At 39.9% G+C, this 24,668-nt stretch overlaps 3 protein-coding genes across 3 annotated transcripts; all 3 read left to right on the top strand.

The window, feature by feature from the left end:
* The first annotated feature begins 7,214 nt into the window (after positions 1–7,214).
* Positions 7,215–8,144, top strand: LOC121935731 (olfactory receptor 11L1-like). The gene has a single exon (XM_042477555.1). The coding sequence runs from the start codon at positions 7,215–7,217 to the stop codon at positions 8,142–8,144; it is 930 nt and encodes a 309-aa protein (XP_042333489.1).
* A 2,641-nt stretch (positions 8,145–10,785) lies between these two features.
* LOC121933720 (vomeronasal type-2 receptor 26-like) lies at positions 10,786–20,043 on the top strand. The gene is made up of 7 exons (XM_042473707.1): positions 10,786–10,798; positions 11,556–11,709; positions 12,816–13,107; positions 14,401–15,249; positions 15,811–16,023; positions 17,888–18,014; positions 19,121–20,043. The coding sequence occupies exons 1-7, from the start codon at positions 10,786–10,788 to the stop codon at positions 20,041–20,043; spliced, it is 2,571 nt and encodes an 856-aa protein (XP_042329641.1).
* A 3,058-nt stretch (positions 20,044–23,101) lies between these two features.
* LOC121934305 (olfactory receptor 4D1-like) lies at positions 23,102–24,043 on the top strand. Its single transcript, XM_042474681.1, has one exon. It carries the CDS (start codon positions 23,102–23,104, stop codon positions 24,041–24,043), a length of 942 nt encoding a protein of 313 aa, XP_042330615.1.
* The last annotated feature ends 625 nt before the right edge of the window (positions 24,044–24,668 follow it).

Consider the following 24,668-nt stretch of genomic DNA (forward strand, 5'->3'; position numbering starts at 1 on the left):
CTCGTGCCCTCCGAAACCAAGGGTTTCAAAGAACGCTGCACCAATGCAGAGTGAAGTTTAAAACTCTGAAGGCAGCGTTCTTTGAAACCCTGGAGGATTTCGGAGAGGCGCCCCCGGTTGATAGGCAGCCACCATTCTTCTCGCGGCTGAAGGACCTGTGGATCAGGGGAGATCGGCCCAGACCGGAAGATCGCCGTCCTCCAGGTAAGCCAGAGCTCTTGCCATGCCCTGTCCTCCCCTCCTTGACCCTTCCCTTGCCCTCCTCTCCTTCCTGCATGGTGCCAATGCCATCCCTCCTCTTCCCTTCTGCAGGCGTGCGGCCAAGGCGGAGGCGGAGGGAGGGAGGGCACCCTGCCAGGTCGCCCTCTCCACCATCCTTGGGGGACGAGGATGTCCCCGAGGGTGGGCCACAGCCAGGACCAGCTGCTGTGGCCCCTCCGCAGCCAGAGCAGGCTCCTCTGGCGGCAGGTAGGTCCCCAGGGTGAGGGGTGGGGGTTGCCTGCCTGCAGCCCCCATGACACTTGTGCCCTCGTCTGCCATGCCAGCATGGTAACTTGGGCCTTTGTAAATAGTTGTAAATAAGATTTTTATTGTTGTTATTGTTGTTAATAAAAAACTTTATTTTTTAAAAAAATTGTGTGGTTAATTATGCGCAACTGCGGTGGTGTGGCTGTGAGTGTAAATGAGGCAGCAAGGTAAGTGTAGAGGTGAACCCAGGGAAGGGAGTGGGGGCACCCAGAAACCCTGCCTGTGGGAGTGGGGGATGGGCTGCACAGGCTGATCCTAACCATCCTCTTTCTTTTCCCCCCACAGAGAACCGGACGGAGAGGAGGTTCGCTGCGCTGGAGGAGAAAGTGGACAAGCTGGCGGAGAGAGTGTCCTCCATGGAAGAGACCCTCCAGGAACTCCTCTGCCGGCTGCCCGCCCCATCGCCTCCTCCCCCTCCCTGAAGCAGCTTCCCTCTCCTGCCCCCTCTGCCATCCCCCCTGCACCCTCCCTCTTCCCTTTGTAAATAGTTGTAAATAAGCGTTTTATTGTTGTTATTGTTGTTAATAAAAAACTTTATTTTTAAAAAAAATTGTGTGGTTAATTATGCGCAACTGCGGCGGTGTGGCTGTGAGTGTAAATGAGGCGCAACTGTGCAGTCTAAAGCTAGGCAGGAGTGGTGTGAGGTAGCAATGTCCAAACTCTGTCCTTCCAGGCGTTTGGACTTCATGTCCCAGAATCCCAGACCACAGGGCAAGGTGGCTGGGGATTCTGGGAGATGAAGTCCAAACGCCTGGAAGGACAGAGTTTGGAGATTGCTGGTTTGGGGACCAGTGAGCCAGGCATGGTGGGAGGAGAGAACAGGAAGGGTAGAATAGAGTAGATAGGGCTGGGAGGGAACACATGCCCTGGGAGGCGAAATGATGTCTTTATGGGACATCATGGGACCTAGTGCCTTGTCAGTGCTCCCTGCCCCTTGATCCCAGGCCCTCTCTAGTTGCCCTTTGCCTTTGGGGGCAAGTTTAGAGGGCATCAAAAGGTCTTGGGCACATTCAAGCTCCGGGGTCTCTTTTTTTTCCCCCTTTGCCGGCTGGCGAATGCGCAGCTGCGCAGGGCTAAGCAACGGCGGCAGAAAGCCTATGGGCACATTTAAAGTGCCCAAGCCCCTTTAAAACAAAGGTGGTCTCCTGCCAGCTGGTGATCAGCTGGTGTTGGCATCCTTGTCCGCTTGCACTTTGCCAGTGTCAGCAGCATCATAGATGCCTCCTCTCCTTTGGTTCCCGCGCGCCTGCTGAATCTGCAATGCGCAGCCACAGCTGTCTCCGCTGCCACCGCTGTCCCCCTGCCATCTCCCCTCACCTCCCTTGTACATATGTCATTATTTACAGTTTTAGCGTTTTTTATTGTTAGGTGAAAATGGCACAGGAATGTGTGTAGGGGTGCACTTTAAAGTGCAAACTTTCCAAGCAGCGCATGCGTACATGTTGCTCTAGGGTTAGGGTTAGGGTTAGGGTTAGGGTTACGAGGCTTAAAATGCACCGCAGCTGTGCCTCAGCTTCCACAGCTGCATGGCAGCGGACGTTGCAATTAAAGCCTGACTGCAAACTGCGCATGTTCCAAGACCCCAACTCACTATGCGACGGAGCTTTTAAATGGGCAACTTAAATTAGCGGCATAGCAATTCTGGTGTACCGGTGCAGCAGCTCTCATGGCTTCTTCCCCTTCTCGATATGTGTCAGCATTCAGGTAGGACTGCTCCAGTTTCTGCAAAATGTTTGGCTGGGACCATATAGCTATGAGGTCAGCCATCTCAGTATGAGACCAAGACGTCCCCCTGCCTTTTTTCGGGGTGCTGGTGGATGGCTGAGCCATCCTGCCTGGTGGCAAAGGGGAGCCGCCACACAGCTGTGCCAGGAGCAGCCGAACTGTGCCCTTTCCCAGGTGAGAATGGCGCAGGAATGTGTGTAGGGGGTCACTTTAAATCCCAAACTTTCCCTTTTCACTTTCTACAACCAAAACATCCGCCGGCAAAAGTTACAACTTCCCGCGGTTCTAGCAACGCATGCGCACAAGTGACTCTAGGGTTAGGGTTACGAGGCTTAAAATGCGCCGCAGCTGTGCCTCAGCTTCCACAGCTCCATGGCATCGGACGTTGCAATTAAAGCTTGACTGCAAACCACGCATGTCCCGGGACCCCGACCCATTATGCGACGCAGCTGACACGGAGCTTTTAAACCGGCAACTTATATTTGCGGCGTAGCAATTCTGACGTATCGGTGCAGGGGCTTACAGACGGAGCTGCGCAGGTACGCCGCAAATCAAAAAGAAGCGGAAAAAAGCAGCACCTTTTTAATGCCGCTTCTTCCCGCTTGGGGCGTGCGGGGGGCGTGTTCATGACGGCATTCAGGTAAAGCCCGTCTGAAGGCTGTACCTTCATGACGTCATGAGTACATCCCTTTTTGCCCGTCTGTAACCCGCCATAGTGAAGCAAAGCCTGTTCTGAATGATCCTCTCCCCAAAATGAGGGGCAGGATATTGTGGAGGGTTTATATCAAATCACTCTTCCCCATCATTGACTTGGGCTGCGTTGACACTGCAGAAATCATGCAGTTTGATGCCACTTCACTTTCCATGACTCAATGCTATTGAATTCTGGGATTTGCAGTTTTGTGAAATATTTATCTTTCCCTGTAAGATAGTTCTGATGCCACAACAAACTACAAATCCTAGGATTCCATAGAATTGAGCCGTGGCAGTTAAAGTGTTGTCAAACTAAATTATTTATATAATACAGATGCAGCCCAAGTGACTATGCTATATGAATCGCAGTGTGATGCTCTGCTTCTTTTCTCCCTGATGCTGGCACGCTCAACATTGCCTCCCACTGGCAACCATCCTAGGAGCTAGTCACATGGTGAAAATAATCCAGGATAAATTTGGGTTGAATCCCTGTTGATCATATATACCCTAAATGCATGCCAATCAGTTTGGGGGGGGGGGGATACAATAAATCCACTTAACCCAGGATAAATGATACCATTCCCCCCAATGATTCATACTATTGGCAGTGTGAATAATGATGCAAAGAGACCTGTATTAAACTGAGCATACCTTAAATGTGGTTTGACTATATTTGCATCACCAGTTCTTCAGGGGACTGAGGCTCCTCCCAACCGGTTTTATGAAGAAACGCTCTGACACTTCAGTAATTTAAATAATCATCTTGGACTCTCTGTGTTAGTAATTTTCACTCTTTCCCTCCACACTGGTTGCTACAGGCTGACTTCTGGTGACTTCCAGGGAGGAAAGCAGTATCTTCCCCCCTCCCCTCAACTGCCAAGTCCAAGCCCAGGATTGGCAATAGGAGACCCCTGCCCTGCCTCAGCCATCAACTCCCATGTAAAACTCAAGGAGATGTGGATCAATACCATTTCACAATGTGAATAACAAAAGTAGAATATGTGAGTGAGGTTATTTGCATCATTCCACTACCAAAAAAAAAAAAAAAGCCTGTGAATGACTCCCTAGATCTTTATCATCTTGACTGAATGTGGAAACTGATGTATTTTATGACCAGAAATACATCTCCTTCTGGGTTTGAAATTATTTCCATGCATTTTTTAAACAAACGTACAAACACCACTTGTTTGAAATATATTTATTTTTTTAAAATATAAAAAAAAAATCCACTACATTTATTTAGATGTATATGTGAAGATGTTCATCTATGTGAAAAATGTGGGAAAGAGGTCTTTTCCCCCCATGAAAATGTTTTTGAACAAGAGTTAGAAGAAAAGATTAAAGCCTGCAGAAATTATCTGTACATCTTTGCTATTTACATACCTCAGCTATGGACTGCTGTGGACCTTATCAAGCTGATTATAGTTGGAAAAAAACCCAAGTATATTCCCTTTAAAAGCTCTATTATTTCCTTCTTCTGTATAGCAGTATATCAGAGAACCAGCAGAGTGTAGTGATTTGAGTGCTGGATTTAAGACTCCAGGAAACCAAGGTGCAAATCTCTACTCAGCCTTGGAAATGGACTAGGGCAAGTCACACTCTCTCAGCCTCAGGGGAAGGCAATGACAGATGTTCCCTTTGAGCACATCTTGCCAGGAAAGCCTCACAATAGGTTCACCTTTGGGTCATAATAAATCAGAAACAACTTGAAGGGACATAACAACTAAATTGTCTGCACAGGAGTGGAGGTATGTTCCAGAAGATATGCAAACTGAAGAGTCTTAATGACAGTCTTCTTTCTAGAGTTTCCTAAACAAAGAGACCCCCCCCCCCATTTCAGCTGGGAAATCAAATATGCATGCATATTTTTTCCATCCCAAGATCTGCCCACCCTAAAGAAGGCTCCGAAGCAGCAGACCCTAACTGTAATATTTTCTGTGGTAACAGAATTGTGAGGCATTGACATAATAGAGAGATAGGGCCAGTGAGTATTATCCTGCTTTCTCGTCTCAAGATTGAATGCCCTTCTAGGACATAGGTAGTTCTTTCACTTAACAGAACTATTCAGGTGAGGAGCCACTGCATTAGCTTTCTCCCAGAAACAAAGGCCTCCTTCATACTATTTCTGAATAGTCCATCCACCAAAATGATGCTAGAAAACTGGAAAATGCTGTAGAAGATGGTATAAAATGTATGCACTGGAGAAAAGAATGTGCATCATTTTCTAAAGCATGAGGATATGAAGTCTATCTCAAACCACTCCTTAGTCAGATAAAGATAATGATAATTGCATCCTGCATTTTTACATTTTATATTATTTCCCCATTTTAATATTTTGCTGAGTGTTTTTTTCTTCTTAGATGCTTTGAGCTTACTGTCTTCATTACTGTACAAAACCTGGGGACTTATTTTCCATGTAGCCAACTGGGAATTCTCCAGAAACCATACAAATTGTATCCCTGGGGTTTTTCCCAAGTCTTGAAAAGTCCTGGCAATTCTCTCTCTTTTGCTAGGAGCACAACGCCTTGCCCAGCAGAAGGCTAAGCAACCCTCACCTTGTTCTATCTATTCCATTTGGATGCTCAGTCCAAATATATGATTTTTGATTAGTAAATTCATATCTATTTTTTTGATCTGAAGTGAAACAATTTAAATAATCAGGTGGCTACTCCAGCTTTCTCTTTAAAAGACAACTATAATAGTTTCATAGGTGAGTTATTTGGCTTATTATGAACTGTCAAGTTGACTCTGACTTATGGTGACCATATCATAAGATTTTCTTGCCAAGGTCAGCAAGTGGGGATTCAAACCTTTACTCTATCAGATAAACTTCAAGTTATGTTCATTCAGTAGCATACACCTATGGCTTCTGTTTTTCATTAATTACAAATGGGTGGAATTTTGTCCAGATCGCTGTGAATGGTTTATCCCTTTGTAGCCTTCCTATGGTCAGAATGGATCTCCACTCCTTACAGAACTTAGTGAAAAGTTATCATTAGGGCTAATTATATGTTTTGGGGGGGGGCTTAATAGGATTAGCAATATGTCTGTGATTTTATTACATTCTCTGTCACTGTTTTTTTTTTAATTCTATCGCCAGTAATATTTATTCAATAGAATAACTGCACCACAATTTAAAAAAAAACATATCGGAATTATTGTTGTAGATACACAGGGTTAGAAGTTAGGGATAGAATAGGATTAAAGTATAGTAAGCATTTTTAATATGACATGAGCATTTAAGGAGATCAGTGAAAAAACTATAAAGTACCATCTCAACATACAAAGTATATTTCTCAGTACAATCCATCATCTAATTCAGATATAAGACCTTTCTGGGATCCTTTAAAAACAAACAAACAGAATTACCATAATTTACCATTGGGGAAAAAAAGGCTTCTAACATAAAACAGCTCTTTGAGGAACTGGTGAAATGAAACCCCACTGCAAATAGCTAGTAGAGAATGCAAAGAACTTCTTTTTATTTTGTTTTAAATAGGGGATGTCATGGGATATTCTTCAGTCATTGCTGTTTTAACATGTATTGCTTCCGAGGTGTTTTACCACCATCCTCTACTTGTGTTTACATAAACATAGTAATTTATAGTTATATGTCGAATATCTCCTGCTGCTCCCCAGATTAAACAGTGCTTCAGCTTATCATCATCATATTGAATTTTGTATGTCTTCTTGTATATTGTCTTTTGAAATGTCACCTCATTGTAACCTTGTTATCAAAATAAATAACTTACAGGTAATTATTTTTTTAAACTGGTTACTTCTAAGATCTGGAAGTAGTTTGATAACTTAATTGAAAATCAATTTATCTGTGGGTAATATTTATGACAGCTAAATAGATCAGTCAAGCCAAGCCCAGAGATCTTATACACCTGAATAGCAAATACTGGAGATAATTCATGAAGATATTGCTTGTCTTACTTGAAAGCTGTCTAGCAACATTGGGTTGTTCTCTGGAATCAGAATGCAAAGATTAGACAAAACTTTGTTTAGATACAGTGTGGTTCTTCTTAGGTCCTTTTGCCACTCATTTAAAATGAGATGCAATGAGGAAATACAAATAAACTGAATTTTGTACAAAATTCAAAGATGATATCCATATAAGTGTCATGAAATGCAGAATAATTTAATTTTCTACCACTGTAACTGCTATTATTCATCATTCACTATCTTTCTTTCCAGAAAAGGTACTGAACAATCTAAATTCTCATTCAGTTATATTTCCAGGAGACATCAAAACAGTGAGGCAAATGGTTAACTGCAGCATCATATCTGAATTCCAGTTTATGGGATTCCAGAGCCTTCGTGGGTGGCAGACTCCACTCTTCACTGTGTTCTTACTTATCTACATGTTAACCATCACAGGCAATGTGATCATCATTGCAGTGGTCAAGCTGGAGCCCTGCCTGCACTCTCCTATGTACTCTTTCCTCCAAAATCTCTCCTTCCTAGAGATCTGGTACACAACCACTATTGTGCCCAAGATGCTCAGCAGCCTCCTCATAGGAAACAAGGCTATCTCCTTCACTGGGTGCATGTCCCAGCTCTACTTCTTTGTCTTCTTTGGGGCAACAGAATGCTTTCTGCTGTCTGTGATGGCATATGATCGGTACTTGGCAATTTGTGACCCACTGCATTATACAGTAGCTATGAACACACAGTTTTGCACTCATTTGGCAATAGGGTCTTGGGTGAGTGGCCTCCTCACAGGATTGTTGCCATCTTTACTGATCTCCAGACTAAGTTTCTGTAGCTCCAATCAAATCAATCACTTCTTTTGTGATATCCCACCTTTGCTGAAGCTCTCTTGCTCTGACACTTCAGTCACTGAGATAATCATATTTGCACTCTCTGTATTAGTAATTTTCACTTGTTTTCTGCTTACCATGGTCTCTTACGTGTTCATTATCTTCACTATTTTGAAAATCCCCTCTGCTTCTGGAAAGAAAAAAACATTTTCTACCTGTGGCTCACACTTGGCTGTGGTGATGATATATTATGGTACCATGATGTCTATGTATATCCAACCTAGTGCTAGCCTTTCTTCAGATCTCAATAAGGTAGTCTCTGTGTTTTACACTGTGGTAACACCACTTCTCAACCCTGTCATCTACAGTCTGAGAAATAATGATTTCAAGGAGGCTTTGCGGAAGTTGGTGAAAAGGAAATTTGCCTTATAGATAAAGGTATTCCCCACTGACAAGTTTGTAAAGTCACGTCCAACCGTAGGAGGTGGTACTCATCTCTGTTACTAAGCCGAAGAGTCAGCATTGTCAAGATTAAAAGAATTCAATATTAAAGCCCCCTGCATTCTGATATTATAGGGTCCTGTACAAATGTAGCAAAACCAATACAACATAATTAAAACAATACAACTCGAAAAAGTACAAGGTAGAGAGAATCTGAAATTTGAATGTCTAATGAGCAGTGCTTCAGAACAGAATGATTTAGTATTTTTGTACTTCAAGCAAGGATTTTTATTTCTAAAATTTACACAACAAAAGGTATAGCACTATAGGGAGTCTATGGTTATAAAATGGACTATGGCAACATGGGGAATCTTCTGTCTTCGGTAGTTATCTTTCCAGGATTGAGACTGTGAATCTCATGGTCCTTCAGCTTGACCATGTTCATTAATGAATTGAGTAAAGAGGAGCCATGTGTCCCAAAAGGTATCAGTGCCCTGCAAGGCTCTGGATGTATACAAGATTTTGACTTTACTCTCTATACCTAATTTACTGTGCCTTGTGTGCATGTGTGTGTGCACAGATGTATTATAATGAATATGCCTTAATGCAATGTGGTCTCAGGACATTTAAACGATTTTCTTCTTTATTTCCATTGAGGTCTTTGAAGACAAAAGTTTCTCTAGGAAGCTAGAAAGCACAGATCTTGCTGAATACTTTACGAATGCAGTTGGTATTATCCCTGAAAATAGCACATTGAGCACATAACACTGTTTCTAAAGGTTGTATGAAAAATAATATTCCTGGCACAGCTTTGTCATCTCCCCCGCCAAAGGATAGTGCATAGATCACATAGTGCAATTTCCTAGATAATACCAATGACATTTTGAAAGCAGTGCTTTCAAAGTATTCAATAGGAGCAAAACTATTTAGTTTCTTTGAGTGGCTTTCAGTCTTAAGAAAGTTGAATAAAATAGAAAAGACAATGGGTATGCTTTTAAATTCCTTTTAATTCTATCTATGTTTTATATTTTACATCTTATATGTTCTAGGGCATGTCTACATGGGCCATTAACACACACACGCACCAACATTGTGGCCTGTCTTCACAATGCAAGTCCAAACTCTCAATTAGGCCCCATTCTCACTAGCCCATTTGCCCTGGATAGAACTGAGCAGATCCGGTTGCCCCCATAACAAATCTCCCTGGGTAGAAGTTCTGACTACCCTTTACCTTGATCAATGCAATTTGCCCCTCTGAAGTTCACGTTTGCAGTACCACTTTAAAATGTAGTCTCCTTTGTTGTCAATCAAATTCACATCCGCTTTCGTCAAAGGTGACATATCCTACAACCATTGGTCAACGGAATGAGTGCTTCCCCCCTGGTGGCAGTGTTCACATATCCTGTCCACTTGTCAAATTTAAAAACCAGGTTTTTTGTGTGTGTGTTGTGTGTATTTCGGTCATTACAGATTATGGCAACCCTAAAATGACCCCATCCTGGAGTGTTCTTGGCAAGAGTGGTTCCGAGGAGATTTGCCATTGTCTTTACCCTGAGGCTGAGAGAGTGTGACTCCTCCAAAGTCATAGGTTTCCACAGCCTTCCCTCTTAATGCCAGCCTCTAGCATCCCCTTCACTTTCAGCCCAGCATTTCCTCCTCTTTGGAACCTCTTCCCTTCCCTTCCCTTCAAGCCCAATGCCACCTCTGAAGCCCTTGCCTCCCTCCCATGCCAGCTTCTTCCCTTACCTTCCATCCCAAAGCACACACATAATCTGTCATAATAATAATAATAATAATAATAATAATAATAATAATAATAATAATAATAAATGTTGCATGCAGGAGAGGCCACGTCATACAATCTCTGCATCCTCTTTCTTTGCTTTCCCTCCGATTGCCACCCCAGAATGCCATCTCGCCTTACATACACATATGTAGCAAAAGCATTCACACATTGTAGCAATTTGCCAAATTTAAAAGGGGACACAAACATTCGCATATTCTGTCACACACACACAATTTTTTTTTAAATGCCGCTTGCAAAGCAACCGGTGTGAGAGGGGAGGCATGTTCCGCCCTCTGCCCTCCCTCTGACCTAAATCCCTCCCCGATCATGACCAGGGCCAAGTTCACATTGTAAAAAGTAACAGTTGTCACATTTGCTTTACATCTGAGAAAGTTTATTCAAGTCAGAGAAAGCTCATGTCTTGCCAAAGGCAAGGAAGTTTTTTTTTCCTGGGATGCAGAAGCAATATAAAACAGTAGGTTATACACAAGAGTATGTCCAGGGGTAGCTCTGTTGGCCATATAGCAAATCCAATAACATAAAAATCCCCCAAACAGTGATACCTTTATTGGCCAATCAAAATGCACAATATACACACTGAAAGCTTTTGAAGCTCCACTGGATTCTGCATTAGACAAGGTGTTACAAATCAGACAGGAGGGGAAAAAATGAAGATGTTAGTCATAGGCCTGATTTTGCTGTCTATGTTCAGGTGATATGGAGAATATATGAGAATATGTATAAATCATACCAAGCAAGAACCTCCATACTATGTCAAAGGTTTTGGCCTTTGTAATCATATTTTTCAAATTTGCATAAACTATAAACTTCGTTTCTGAAAAAGTCATGATCACTGAAAGTAAGATGAGGGTCTCTCTCACACTACAGTTATAGTAATTTCATACCACCAAAATCCATACTTTTTTTAGTTTTCTTTTCTTTTTTAGAACTTGGTAATGATTCATAAGTCATGTCTTCCTACAAGACACTTCCTCCATGCTCCATCCTTCTTTGTCAAAAGCAGGACAACTTCACGTTATGACAATGGAAATTAATCCTAGGTCTCATCCATACCCATTGAATCTTTGTATGTCCAGAGCAGTACCAAAGGAAACCATTTTTGCCATTGCATTGGAACTCAGATGTTGTAAACATGTTTTTATCATTTCATAGAAAGAATGGTTATGTTACTGAGTTTTATATCTACTCTATAATTATCACAATCACTGTTATTAGTTGTTCATTCTTGAGAAAGTAACAGCCAAAAAGTGCAGAATAAAGATGCAGAACATTAAATAATCATCAATTCGACGTTTTTGCTGCAGTTAAAGCATGCCACTCAGAAGTGTCTGCTCATCCACAGCACAGTAGGACAATATCAAAAACTTGTTCACTACAGTTCTTATACAGATTGTGAATGTCCACTGTTATAATTTCCATCTCCTTCCTTAGAAAATCGATTGATATTCTTGGGTGAATTGCTCATTATACCATTCACTGGGGTTCGGATTTGTAATTCAGAATCACAACTGTAATGGAAGGACATAACCTTCACTTCAGCTGGTTCTTAATCCTGTTACTTTTTGTGCTGCTGTTCCCTTCTTTTGTTTCTAAAGATTTGAAAGGCAAATGTAGCACTATTAGAGAAGTCAAAGACAATTTATATAAGCCAGGAGATGCCATAATTGGTGGAATATTCTCATTAATATACCCTCAGCCTTTTGGGGTAAATTTTAATGAATTTCCTAAAAGAAGTCGGGAAATATTTACGTAAGTCCACTCTTGGTTAATATGAACAGTTGTATTTATTACAGAAGGGAGTGGGTTATCACTGAAAGTCAGCATACAAGTATGACATTAGAAATTGTTGTTGCTTCAGTCTGTGTCTTGATGTTTTGTTTTATAAAAAGCACAAATGTAGCTAAGAATATATTGAATATCTCTTTCATTATGTTTCTCACAATGCTGAATTCTTCCTAAATTATTTTTTAAAATAATTTATAAATAAGCAATTAAAACAGACAGAGTGGTTTCAGACACCAAAGGTCATGAGGATCAATGTGGTTTTAGCTGTCTCCTGAAAGCTCAGAACAGATAGAGCCAGCTTAATTTCCCATAGCAGGGAGATCCTCACTCCAGGTGCTATAGGAGAAAATTGTGTCCATATGTATACACCAATCTAGCTTCACAAGGTGCTGGACACACAACAGGGCCTCTGGTAAAGATCTCATTTTCCAGGCAGCTTTACATGGGAGAAGGCGATCTTTCAGATATCATGGACTCAAGCTGTTTAGTACTTTCTACATCAAAATCAGTGAAGCTTGAATTGTGCTTGAAAGCAAATTGAAAGCCACTGCAGTTCTTGTAAGACCAATATGATATAGTTACTAAAATGTACACCTGAGACCAACTGCAGCCTCACACATCATAGTAATCTAATCAAGAGATAAATAAATTGTGAACCACACCAGCCAGTCTTCCCACCCTTAGCCATCACATATCTTTATGGCAGTGACCTACATGTTCTATGACTTATATTAGGGGTTTTTATAAGTTTATAAAAATGCTGAGTGAAGTATGCTCCAAATCTGTAAACAAGTGCTCCCCATATTGCCAAATCCAATTGTTAGCTGTAAAAAGAATAGACCTCTTGAATTAAATAACTATAGGTAAGTCAGCACTTATGTAAATTCATTGCTTACATGGTCTGCTCTAGTTGAGACAAGCAGTTGAGTAACTTCTTTTTTTCCTACTCAAATGAATAATTCTACAGCCACACCAAAACTTATGTATGTGCATGTTTCTTCACATATGTTGAACTAATTGTCAGTACCAGTGATAGAAGGTGTTGTGAGTCTTTGCAAATCTCATTGCAGTGCGGTGATTAAAAACTATCAACATGTCCTCTCCTTGATTTTTGCCATTGGTGAGATCAATAACAATTCCAAGCTCTTGCCAAACATAACACTGGGCTCCCACATCTATGACAACCTCTATGATGCAAGGATTACATATGAGATTATGCTGGATTTACTGTTCACAGAACAAAAAAACGTAACTAATTACAAAGATTATATGAATATAGATGTGTTTGCCATCATTGGGGGACTTAACATAGAAAATGCCAAGCAGATGGCCACAGTTTTGAGTCATTTCAAGATCCCACAGGTATGCTTGTTTGTATGCATAACAATATTTACGATCTCCTTCTCCTCCTGTTTATTCTTCCCTGGACTACATTCATTTAACTGTGTTTAATCTTTCATTTCAGTTGACTTTTGGGAAGCTATCTTATTCCAAATAAGAATAAGTGTCCATCCATGTCAGATATAGGCATGCTCCAGAGACCAAAAAAAAGTATAGCCCTCTTTCAGGTTTCCAGAGCTGTGGAGAAAAAATATTGTCCATATTTGGGGAAGCTGAAAATGACAATGGATTGCCTTCAGACCCTTATTTAAATGGATACTTTTAGATGGGCAGCCCTGAAAACAAAATGTTACAGCTCTGAAAATGTATTTTTAAAAATGTTTTTGAGGATTTTTTGCAGCCAAAAATGATGTTTTCCTCTTAAATTATTGGTAGGTGAGTCAGGGTAACAGACATGTCAGTACACCTCTGAAGTTAACACTGACCTTGTCCCATGGACACACAATTCTTTTTCCTGATCTGCATTCTTCTCTTTTCTAGTTGGCAGTGGCTCTGCTATAGAGGTCTTTCCTACTTCTTTCTACTTAATATGTTTTTAACTGAAGATAGGAAACATCTGCTGCAAACAAAAGAATGTCCTCTTCTTTAGAGCTAAAGCCTTTACCTGAAAATGCAAAGACATGGTTTAAGTTTATGTACAAATCAAAGCTTTTCCTTTTTTCCTCATTATCCAAAATAAATATAATGGTTATTATAAGCTTGGTAAGACTAAAGATACAGTATGTGTCAACATAATGATCAGGGAGTTTATAATCTGTGGCCTGAAATTATTTAATTGTTAATACCTAAACTACCTGATCAGTATTTGATTGACATGTTTTTTTATTGGAACAACTCTTGCATTATCTTTTTTTGGGGGGAGGGGCATTCTTATCAGGGATTTTAAATAGTTGTTTGATATTACAGTCATTAGTACCTAAACACTCTAATAAATCTCAATACAATTTATTGGAAAAACTTTGACTGACAAATGATCCACTTAAAAGCTGAACTGTAGCCTAAAATTGTGCAAGCTGATGTACAATGTTTGATACAATGGAGATTCATTAGAAAGCCTGTTCCATCTACACATCTTATAGGATTATTTTCCCTATGAAAACCAGATATATGTGTTGTTTTCATATAAAATACAGAATATCATGTAATGTTTCAATACAGTTTCCTTTGAAAAAACAATAGGTCTGCAAACTGAGTTTTGAAAAATCTGGACCCTTGCTATTTCTTTGATCTAAGAACAAATGCTTTCCCTAATAGCTCAACTATGGGGCATTTGAAACTACGCTAAGAAATTCGGCTAATCTGCCTTCTTTGTATCGGATGTCACCAAGGGAAACTATTCAACCCATGGGAATTGTGCATCTCCTTTTGCATTTTGGATGGACATGGATTGGCCTCATAGTTTCAAAAGATGGGGATGGAGAAAGCTTTCAGAAGATCCTGACATCTATGCTTTCCAAAAATAGCATTTGTGTTGCATATCTGTACAGACTAGAAGGATCAGCATCCGTTTGGGATTATGCTTACCTTGAAGAGATGTCAAAATTAAATTCAGAACTTCTGCTGACTAAAGTGAATGTGGTGATTGTCAGCGGGGACTATAATTCTCTGAGTGGTTTAGCCATTCTTTTAGGAAAGGATGAATATGATGAAAATATCGATATTGGGAAGGTTTGGATCACAACAGCACGGTGGGATTTCACTCAACCAATCAGTTGGTTCATCTCACCTACCAAAACATACAATGGCACATTTTCTTTCTCAGCCCACAGAGAACCCGTGCCAGGGTTCCTTGACTTTCTCAAGACATTAACACATGATAAGGCACTGATGCGTTTTCTCTGTTTTTTCTGGGGAACAGCATTCAACTGTGAATTTAATGGGGAAAACTTTGCATTCTGTGAGCACAGTAGGGTGTGTAATGGAAAAGAGAGACTGGACAGTTTGCCTACATATACATTTGAGACAGAAATGACTGGTCAGAGTTTCAGTATCTACAATGCAGTATATGCTGTAGCACATGCCTTGCATTCCCTTCACAGTTTAAAGCAAAAAACAATTCTTAACAGAAGAAGATCTGAAAATATTAAGCCTCAACCTTGGCAGGTAATTTAATCAGTGCACTGAACTTGGTGGTCTGGCATCAACCACTATGAATGAATCTGGAGAACTAACAGTATTGAGCAGCAAGTAGAGAGAAACCTAAGAATTCTCTGCCAAATAAGCATATAGCTGTATCCCTATAGTTGAGATGCATAGCGTTACTCTCCAGGAGATCCATGGAGGTTTGGTGGAAACCTGTAATTATGTGTCCACTTAAAGGAAAGTAGTTCAACTATTCTCTGCTGCACTCCTCTCCCCACCAGCAAGCAAAAACACATAAAGGTTGAAGCATCTTAAAAGATGAGGTTGGGAGAGAAGCAGGGATATGCTGCAATTCCAGCTGTGCACATTTTACAATATGGTGCCCCAGTGCAAAAATGGTCTTTCCCAGTTTAATTCTTCAAATAATAATATTAAAAAACCCTCAAACATTTACATAGCACCGGAATTGCACTGCTGCACAGTCTGGTACTGACTTTAAAATTTCTTGTACAGGACTGAATGATAGCTCACATAGCAGGCTTATTTCTCTAAAATTTTATATTGTATTCTCTTCTAACGCAGCTGAACTATTTCCTGAACAACATCCATTTTAACAATGGGGCTGGACAAGAGATCTTGATTGAAAATGGGGAAGTCGCCACTGGCTATGATATAGTGAACTGGTTCATTTTCCCCAATGCATCTGTCCTTAAAAACCTGATTGCAACCATTTCAACAAATCATGACTTCACTGTCAGCAAGGGGGACATTGTGTGGAATAGCAGACTAAAGCAGGTAGGAAGATATTGCACAACTTGAAGTCAAAAGTGAATTTCAAGTTGCTTTAATTAAAATGTTGTAGCACTGCTATGAGATAAATTCTACCCATACATCTTATTATGGCTTTGCCATGTATCTGCAGAAGAATCAGATTGCCTGTGTCGAACTGCTTGTAGCTGGGGAAATAATGAGCTTATTTTAAAGTATTTCATAGCCTACTGTCTTTGATTCTTCTGTCTTACTCAAAGGTCATTACATTCCTGTATGGGACGCTAAAAACTGCAGATAAATGAAATACTAGATAAATGAAATACTAGACAATAATTAGGAAAAATTTGGGAATATGAGCCATATGTAAATTGTTGTTGTTTTAATGTGTTGTGAGGCTGTTTTACTTTGATGTGGAACATGTTGGACATCATCTGGACTGCTTTCACCACAACTGGGGAGGAGGGATAGGCCTTTTGGCCTATGGAGACAGGGTCCCAGTTTTCCCCCTGCACATTGGGGCATATAGAAAGGGAGGAGATGGAATGTGACTACTAATTGAATTGCCATCTTGAATAGTGCTTGTCAAGATACCAGCTCATATTGCTTAATTTCTCATTGTATTTTTGTGTTGGAGAAGTCAAGATGGAATGAAGCCACCTCCCAACTGAGCTTCTGATTTGAAGAGAACTCATCAAGCTGCTGCTCTATCCAGATTGGCAGAAGAGACTGAGTCATCGTGTTACTTTGAATGTTAGGTTTTGGTTCAGATAAAGTTAACATGATTTATTTTTATTTTATTTTGTGTATTCTGTGAGATATTATTAGTGTAATCCTGTATCTCTTAGACAATAATCTAGGATGCATGGCATATATTGCATCATCCTTTCAAAGGATGGAGAGAGATACCCATCCTTGGTGCTGAAGACCAAACATACACTCACCCTCTTAACCCCCACAGAAAAATGCACCACCTTTTTTTGTTCTTGATGATGGTGTGGGTCAAGCAGTGGTTGAGAAGAAAATATGGATCCTAAGGATCCATATCTTGCCTGACCTTCGGTCATGCCTTCAGACTCATTGGTCAATCTATACCAGAAGTAAAGTAGACTTGGATGAATTTCCTCCTATTGCTATCAAACAAGACCAAAACCATCCATCCCTCAGAATTTTCATTCTGAGTGAGGCAGGATATCTTGAAACATCAAGCCAACCTACTGAGAAAATGTCATCATGCACAGGATTCCGCTCCTCTAGTGCAAAAAAGCACAAAGACTATTTTGCTTTCATTAAGTTTTTTTGTATTTTGCCTCCAAAGGTCTCTGCAAAATCACTGCCTTGTCCCTTTGTGAAGCAAAGCACATACTTACATGTATGGAACACAAACGGAAGAACAAAATGACAGACTAAAAAGACTTGTTGATTAAAAGATTTGAAATAGATTTGGTCAAGAACATGACAGAAAATGCAGTTTTTTACAATCAGCAGTTGTTCCACAAAAATTAGTCTACCAAATCCAACAAAAGTGCAAAGAATTCCTTGACATCTCATGAGCAAAGGAAATAAATATAATCCTATGATTCATGACAGCTTCTGGTTAAGCAAATTTCAAAAGCAATATTAAATTGAAATTATAGCTTCATCTCATTGGTCATTACATAATCTCAAGCAAAATTCCCTTGGAAATTAAAGAATGAACTTTCAGGATGAGAGGGACTCATTGGCTAGGAACTGAAGTTATAGACCAAATGCTTTGCAAAATGAAAAGGAAATTATCAACACAGAGATGTGAGCAGCCCTGCACCACTGGACAACTACTACTATGAAATTACAGCCCAAAGTTGTAGTCAAAGTATGAAATGTTTGTTGTTTATTCTCATTCACCTATTAGATACCACCGCAATCCAAATGTGTTGAGAGCTGTCATCTTGGACAAAGCAAGATGGTTCAGGAGGGAAAACCAGCTTGTTGCTATGGCTGCATTCTCTGCCCAGAAGGAACGTTTTCTAATGAAACAGGTATGTTTCAATATGCATTATTCAAGTATGCACACAAATCTACTGTCAATATAGTTCAGAAGATGGAAACAGGGAAGTGAGATGGAGGGAAAGACAGTCATGTGATGCAGCAACTACGAGTACAGTTTTGCTGACTACAGTTGACAGAGTTCATTGTGGTGTTAGACCTGATGATCCAGCCACAGGTGCTCCAGTCCATCTGTTAGAAACAGCGTGTTCTAGTAAGAGTACAACAGACCTTCCACAGAACAGACAATTGAGGCACATCCATTCTTGAGACCTGGCATTGTGGGCACTGTGATAGAAGTAGTGGCCCTCACTCTGAACTGAAATTGAAGTCAAAATCCAAAATATTTTATGGTGGTGCTCCAGTTCTCTGTCTACTGCTGGAAAGAAACTGAAGTAATGCTTATAGTGGTTATTCATTTCAGATAATAATAATAATAATAATAATAACAACAACAACAACAACAACAACTCAGTTGCTATGAAGAAAATAAAAATGATGAAATGTAGCATTATGCTGCTGCTGCTGCTGTGTCTTCAAGCTGTTTACAATTTATGGTAACCCTAAGCTGATGGGGTTTTCTTGGTGGGGTGGGTGGGGTCCCTTTGCCTATATAATTTGCCAAGGTCACCCAGTGAGTTTCCATGGCTGATCAGGGGTTCAAACCCTTGCCTCCAACACCCAAACCATCACACTGCTGGGTAAAATTCTTTTTTAACTCGTTCAACTAGCAGCTTACACCATTCATAAATGTTGCAACAAAAATATTTATACATATGAAAATGGACATGGAGGAACTGGAGGATAACCACACCAGCAGTGTGGGCCTTAATTAAAGTCTAAGTGGCAGACAAAAGAAAAGAATTCTTTTCCTAAACCCATTTCTCAGGCACTGCCCCAAAGCAGCCAGTGAACACCTCTGTTTGGTTGGTGATGTACTTGTCAGTCAAGTTTGCAGAAGAACAAGTAGCTCTATCCATAGATTTCCTCCAATGTTCTTACTAGTAGTGAAGGGCCTAGAAAAAATGGGAACCAGGCAAAAGACAAAAGACAAAAAGAAAAAGAGGACAGAAAACTGACAATGTTTATTTTTTTCCAGATGCAATTCATTGTCTTAAGTGCCCAGAAGATGAATATGCAAACCAGAACAAAGACAACTGTAATCCAAAAGTCTTCAACTTTCTAAGCTATAGGGAACCTTTGGCAATTTCTTTTATTTTCCTTGCTGTTTCATGTATGGCAATAACAGTTTGGGTGATGCAGGTTTTCATAAGAAACTGGAGTACCCCTATTGTGAAAGCCAACAACCGGAACCTCACTTGCATTCTTCTCACCTCAATTTTGCTTTGTTACTTTTCTTCCCTCCTCTTTATTGGCAGGCCTGGGACAGTGGGCTGCTTAATTCGACAAACTGCCTTTGGCATTCTTTTTTCTATTGCAGTTTCTTGTGTGTTGGCAAAAACTATCATTGTGATTCTGGCCTTCCTGGCCACAAAGCCAGGCAACAGGATGAGGAGATGGCTAGGGCAAAAAGTTGCAAATGCCATTGTCCTTTCCTGTTCCCTTGTCCAAGTGTGTCTTTGTACTGCATGGCTCTTGTCTTCTCCTCCATTCCCAGATGTTGAAATGAATTCAAACCATGGGCAAATCATATTGGAATGCAATGAAGGATCTATGACTATGTTCTACTGTGTTCTTAGCTACATAGGCTTTTTGGCCATCCTCAGTTTCATTATAGCTTTCCTAGCCAGGAAATTGCCTGACACTTTCAATGAAGCCAAATTCATCACCTTCAGCATGTTGGTGTTCTGCTGTGTTTGGATCACTTTTATTCCCAGTTACCTGTGCACCAAAGGCAAAAACATTGTGGCTGTGGAGATTTTTGCCATCTTGGCCTCCAACACTGCTCTCTTGGCTTTCATCTTTCTCCCTAAATGTTATGTTATTGTTCTTAGAGCTGATCTCAACTCCAGAAAGATGAGCATAGAGAAAAAAGGTTTACCTATAAGTGGTAAATTGTAGGATTGTCTTTTTTGGGGGTACATTTGTACATTGTACAAGAGATAATGAGTTGGATTGTGAAAAACAAGACAGAGGCGCTTGTTATCAAGGGTCCTAATCTGAGTCTGGAGGTGTGTCATTCAGTTCTGGGTGGGGTCACACTCCCCCTGAAAGACTAAATTAGCAATTTTGTAGTGCTCCTGGATCCGTCTCTACAAATGTCAGCTTAGATAGATGTGACGGTCAGGAGTACCATCAGCTTTGGCTGATAAGCCAACTGTACCCCCTTTCTAGAACTGGAGGACCTAAAGATGGTAGTGCACGTGCTGGTAAACTCAAGGCTAGACTTCTGCAATGAGCTGTATGTTGGGCAATCTTTGTCCAAGTCCAGAAACTCCAACTGGTTCAGAATATAGCAGACAGACTGATTATGAGTACATCCAGGGGTAATCACATCTCAATCCTTGGGCAGGCACACACACACACACACAGTATACAACATAAAAATGCATAAAATAAAAATAGAATAAAAATCCAAAGTATAAATAGATATGGTGAAGTGATACAAAATGCTCATCTGAAATTAGGTTCAGATGCCACTCCAGTTAAGTTCTCTTCAAAGAGTTGTTGTTGTTGCTGCTGCTGTAGGTCTCTAAATCATTTCTGACATATGGCAACTCTAAGGCATACCTATAATAGGATTTTCTGGGGCTGAGGCTGTGTGAGTCACCCAAAGTCACAGAGTGGGTTTCCATAAAATTCTTGCCTCAAGAAGAAGAACCCTCCCTCCATACGAACTGTCATCATCAGACCTGGGAGGGAGTGAAAAAGACAGGCCCACTTCCATCAGGTCTAGCTGTGAATTCTGTGACTTACGTCACTCTCTTTAATCTTATTTTCTTGTATTTTATTTTATTGTATTCTATGTATTTTTATTGCTGTAACCCACCCGGACTCCTTGTGATTGGGCAGGCTATAAATAAATTATTATTATTATTATTATTATTATTATTATTATTATTGAACCTGGGATTTGTAGTTTGGTGGAGCATCAGAACACTCTGATGGGGAAGGCTAAGTATCTCACAGAATTTGTGGTAGCAAATTCAACAGTTTATTTACTGTGTTTGTGGAGGATTATTACATTTCTTCAGTACTCAGTCTCCTGTCATTCAGTTTTATTAGATGACCTCAGGTAGTAGTATGATGAAAAAGAAAAGTGTGTCCCTATCTACTTTCTCCACACCATGTATAACTTTTTTTTAAAAAATAAAATCTTTGCTTTGGATTTTACATTTACCTCCCTAGAGAGATTCCAATGTCTCTCCCATTAAGTCTTACAATCATGCTATGTGATGTAGTGACCAAGTTAAATTAGTATTAGCCAAAGAAAGCCACACATATAATAAAACTATGTAATCAAACTGGCTGATAGATGGAGTTGTATTTTCATGTCTTCAGAAGATCACAGTAACCATCACAGTGAGATGTTTTCTTCTTCCAATAGAGACTATGATTGAGGTTTGGGAATTAAGGTACTTGACATTCTATTTATGGATTTATTAGAACCAAGCAAAAGGGCATGAAGTTGTGAGCAATTCAATCCCCAGAATTTTTCATCACACTCAGTGAACTCCTTGACAGATCTTCCTATGACTTTGTGATATTTTGCTTGAAGCTAACAAAGGTATTAGTATACATTTTAAACCCCATTATTATTTTGCAATAGAACAATGCATCTACTGTATTACATTACAGGACAGGAATTCTCCTTACTTAAGGATATTACTGTAGATCTATCCAAACTTGTTATTTTTGTTTTTCCCCAAAATTTCATGAAATATAGTGCAGTGAGTTCAGAAGATTGGTTAAAATTGTTTGCATCTTCTTGTGCTTTCAGAAGGACCTTCTACTAGTGTATAGTAGGGATTAATTTTTATATTGTTTGATTTGTGATGTATTCTTTTACTGCTTTAACCTGCCCTGATTCTCTGTGAACGGGTGGGCTATAAATAAATATGATTATTATTATTTATATTATTATGAGTATGGATGATTATTATTACTTATTAGCAACCAGTGGGCCATGATTTTAAGCGAGCGATGCGTAAATAGACTACATTGTGTTTAGTCCAAGTTGGTTTTTTAGCTTGAATCACTACATAATGCAGTAATTATTAATGTTGCCATAATGTGACAACAGTTGTGGTGTTCAGCAGGGTTGGGGGAGGAATTTTGGACCCCAACAACCTGTCCTGCAACTTATACGTTGGAGGTCAACCTTATAGGCGACGTAAGATATGGTCAGTGTTAAGTAAATAACTGAATGGTGAAGTTTTCTACACTACTTAGGTAATCTAAGTACGTTTCTTCCTGGTCGCTACCACCCCCCCCCCAAAAAACGACTAAAATTATTGCCCTTCATTCTCTTCTGCTTCATTGCCCTAGTGATGATTCTAGGCACCTCTCTTGCTCTCCATGCATTAAGACCTGCACGCCCAGTCAAAAGTCAGTTGGGTGAGATTGCGAGTTTATGATCATGGCCAATAGTGTCACAGATTTCTGACTACCATAGTAAGCTATCATGATATCAAACCAATTACAGATGAGTACACTCCAAGTAACTGGTTTTTCGTATCTCATAATATTTTAACCTAAGCACAGTAGGAGCTGATGGTAGAATGAACTGACCCCAATGTTATCCCACTCTTTCAATTTTACATTTCTCGCCCATTGTTGCTGAAAAGGCGCAACTGAATTTCTCTCCAGATAAAAGTGCCTGGAACAAATGTTTTTTGGAAGGGGAAAGTACGGAAGAACTATGGTTCTTATGAAAGTAATGTTTAGAAATGTCCTCTTGTGAAATAATCAACAGTAGCTTTATATTCCACTGATGTGGCTGACAAAATGAAATTTTGCACCAGTTAGCATATTGAAATTAAGACTTCCCATATTGTGTGATTATTCAATACAGAGCAACCATTGATGAAAAGAATGAAAGCTTCAATGTCTTTTCTGGGCAACAGAGGAAGATACTCTCACAAATATTATTTTTATTGCCTCTATTTTTAAAAGACCAATGGCTTTGAAGAAGAATAACACAACAGTGACAGAATTTATTCTCTTGGGCTTTTCTCAGAGTGCAAAGATTCAATCCATCCTCTTTTTCATTTTTCTCTCCATGTACATCTTAACCTGGATTGGGAACCTCATCATTATCATTACTGTGATTTACACGCCTGTTCTCCACACACCCATGTACTTTTTTTTAGCCAACCTGGCTGTCATAGACATCAGTGACTGCTCTGTGACAGCACTCAAAATGCTGTGGGACTTAATCTCTCATACAAATTCCATCTCCTTCAACTGGTGCATTGCGCAAATGTTTTTCTTTCATTGCACAGGAGGGGCTGCTGTCTTCTTCCTAGTTGTAATGGCTGTAGACCGATACATAGCTATCTACAGACCACTACGATATTTGCTTATCATGAACCAAGGAGTTTGCATTGGTTTAGTGTCAGGAGCATGGCTGGGTGGTTTTGCTCATTCCATGGTCCAGGTAGTGGTTATACTTCAGTTGTCTTTCTGTGGACCAAATATCATAGACAATTTCTACTGTGATGTTCCACAGGTGGTCAAACTGTCTTGCACAAATACATATGTTGCAGAATTGCTGATGGCTTGTAACAGTGGCCTTCTCCTCACATTAATTTTCTGTATTTTACTTGTGTCATATGCTGTAATTCTACTAAAGATTAGAATGCATGTGACAGAAGGCAAAAACAAAGCCCTGTCTACATGCTCTGCACAGATCATTGTCATGAGCTTACATTTTGTTCCGGCAATGTTCATTTATGACCGCCCTTTCTGGGTATCTCCAATAGACAAAATAACCTCAGTGTTGTACACAGCAATCACTCCAGTGCTAAATCCAATTATCTTTACGCTAAGAAACACAGAAATGAATAATAGTATTAGAAAATTGATAGAAAAAATTAAGTTATCCAAGTCAAAACAATGACTTCATAGCAGACATTACTATCTATAGGTCTCTGCTGACTGTGAGAGCAAAACATCTGTAGAGAATCCAATCTGATCAGTTGTTCGTTTCTCCATTATTGCCATACCTGGAGTGACTAACCTGCCAAAGGATCCATGGGGGCATGGATGCTTTTACTTATGCTTTTGTATGTGATTTTATCTGTATTTGTTTTCAGTTTTGTAAGTAGCCTTGATTCTAAGGGGTTTTTTTTGGGGGGGGGGGAGGGGATTATACGATTAAATAAATGAATAAATGATACATTCCAAAATCTGGCTAATGGTGGGCATTTCAGCTAAGAGGAAAGGTTCAGGTGATGTAATTTACATATACATTTGTTATGAAATATTTTTAGCCCCTTTTCCTCCTCCTCTTCTTCTTCATCCTCCTCTCCTCCTCTTCTTCTTCATCCTATTATTATTTTGCCCACTGCAAAGGTGATGAAATTGCATAGTTGAACACTTGGCAGTATAGTGGACAATGATTTTTAACACGAGAATGCTACTTTCACCATACTATATGCTATATCATCATGCTTTGTCATTTCCAAAGAGATGACATTTGAAAATATCTAATGAAAATATCTAATCTAAAAAAGAAAAAAAGA

This window comes from Sceloporus undulatus, chromosome 6 (assembly GCF_019175285.1).
Source record: "Sceloporus undulatus isolate JIND9_A2432 ecotype Alabama chromosome 6, SceUnd_v1.1, whole genome shotgun sequence".
NCBI lineage: Eukaryota > Metazoa > Chordata > Lepidosauria > Squamata > Phrynosomatidae > Sceloporus > Sceloporus undulatus.

Coding starts and splice junctions, on each gene's coding strand:
- LOC121935731 (XM_042477555.1), top strand. CDS start 7,215: ATGGTTAACTGCAGCATCATATCTGAATTCCAGTTTATGGGATTCCAG.
- LOC121933720 (XM_042473707.1), top strand. Junction 11,710..12,815: donor AGAAGTCGGGAAATATTTAC/GTAAGTCCACTC, acceptor ATCTCATTGCAG/TGCGGTGATTAAAAACTATC. Junction 13,108..14,400: donor GTCATTTCAAGATCCCACAG/GTATGCTTGTTT, acceptor TTTCCCTAATAG/CTCAACTATGGGGCATTTGA.
- LOC121934305 (XM_042474681.1), top strand. CDS start 23,102: ATGGCTTTGAAGAAGAATAACACAACAGTGACAGAATTTATTCTCTTG.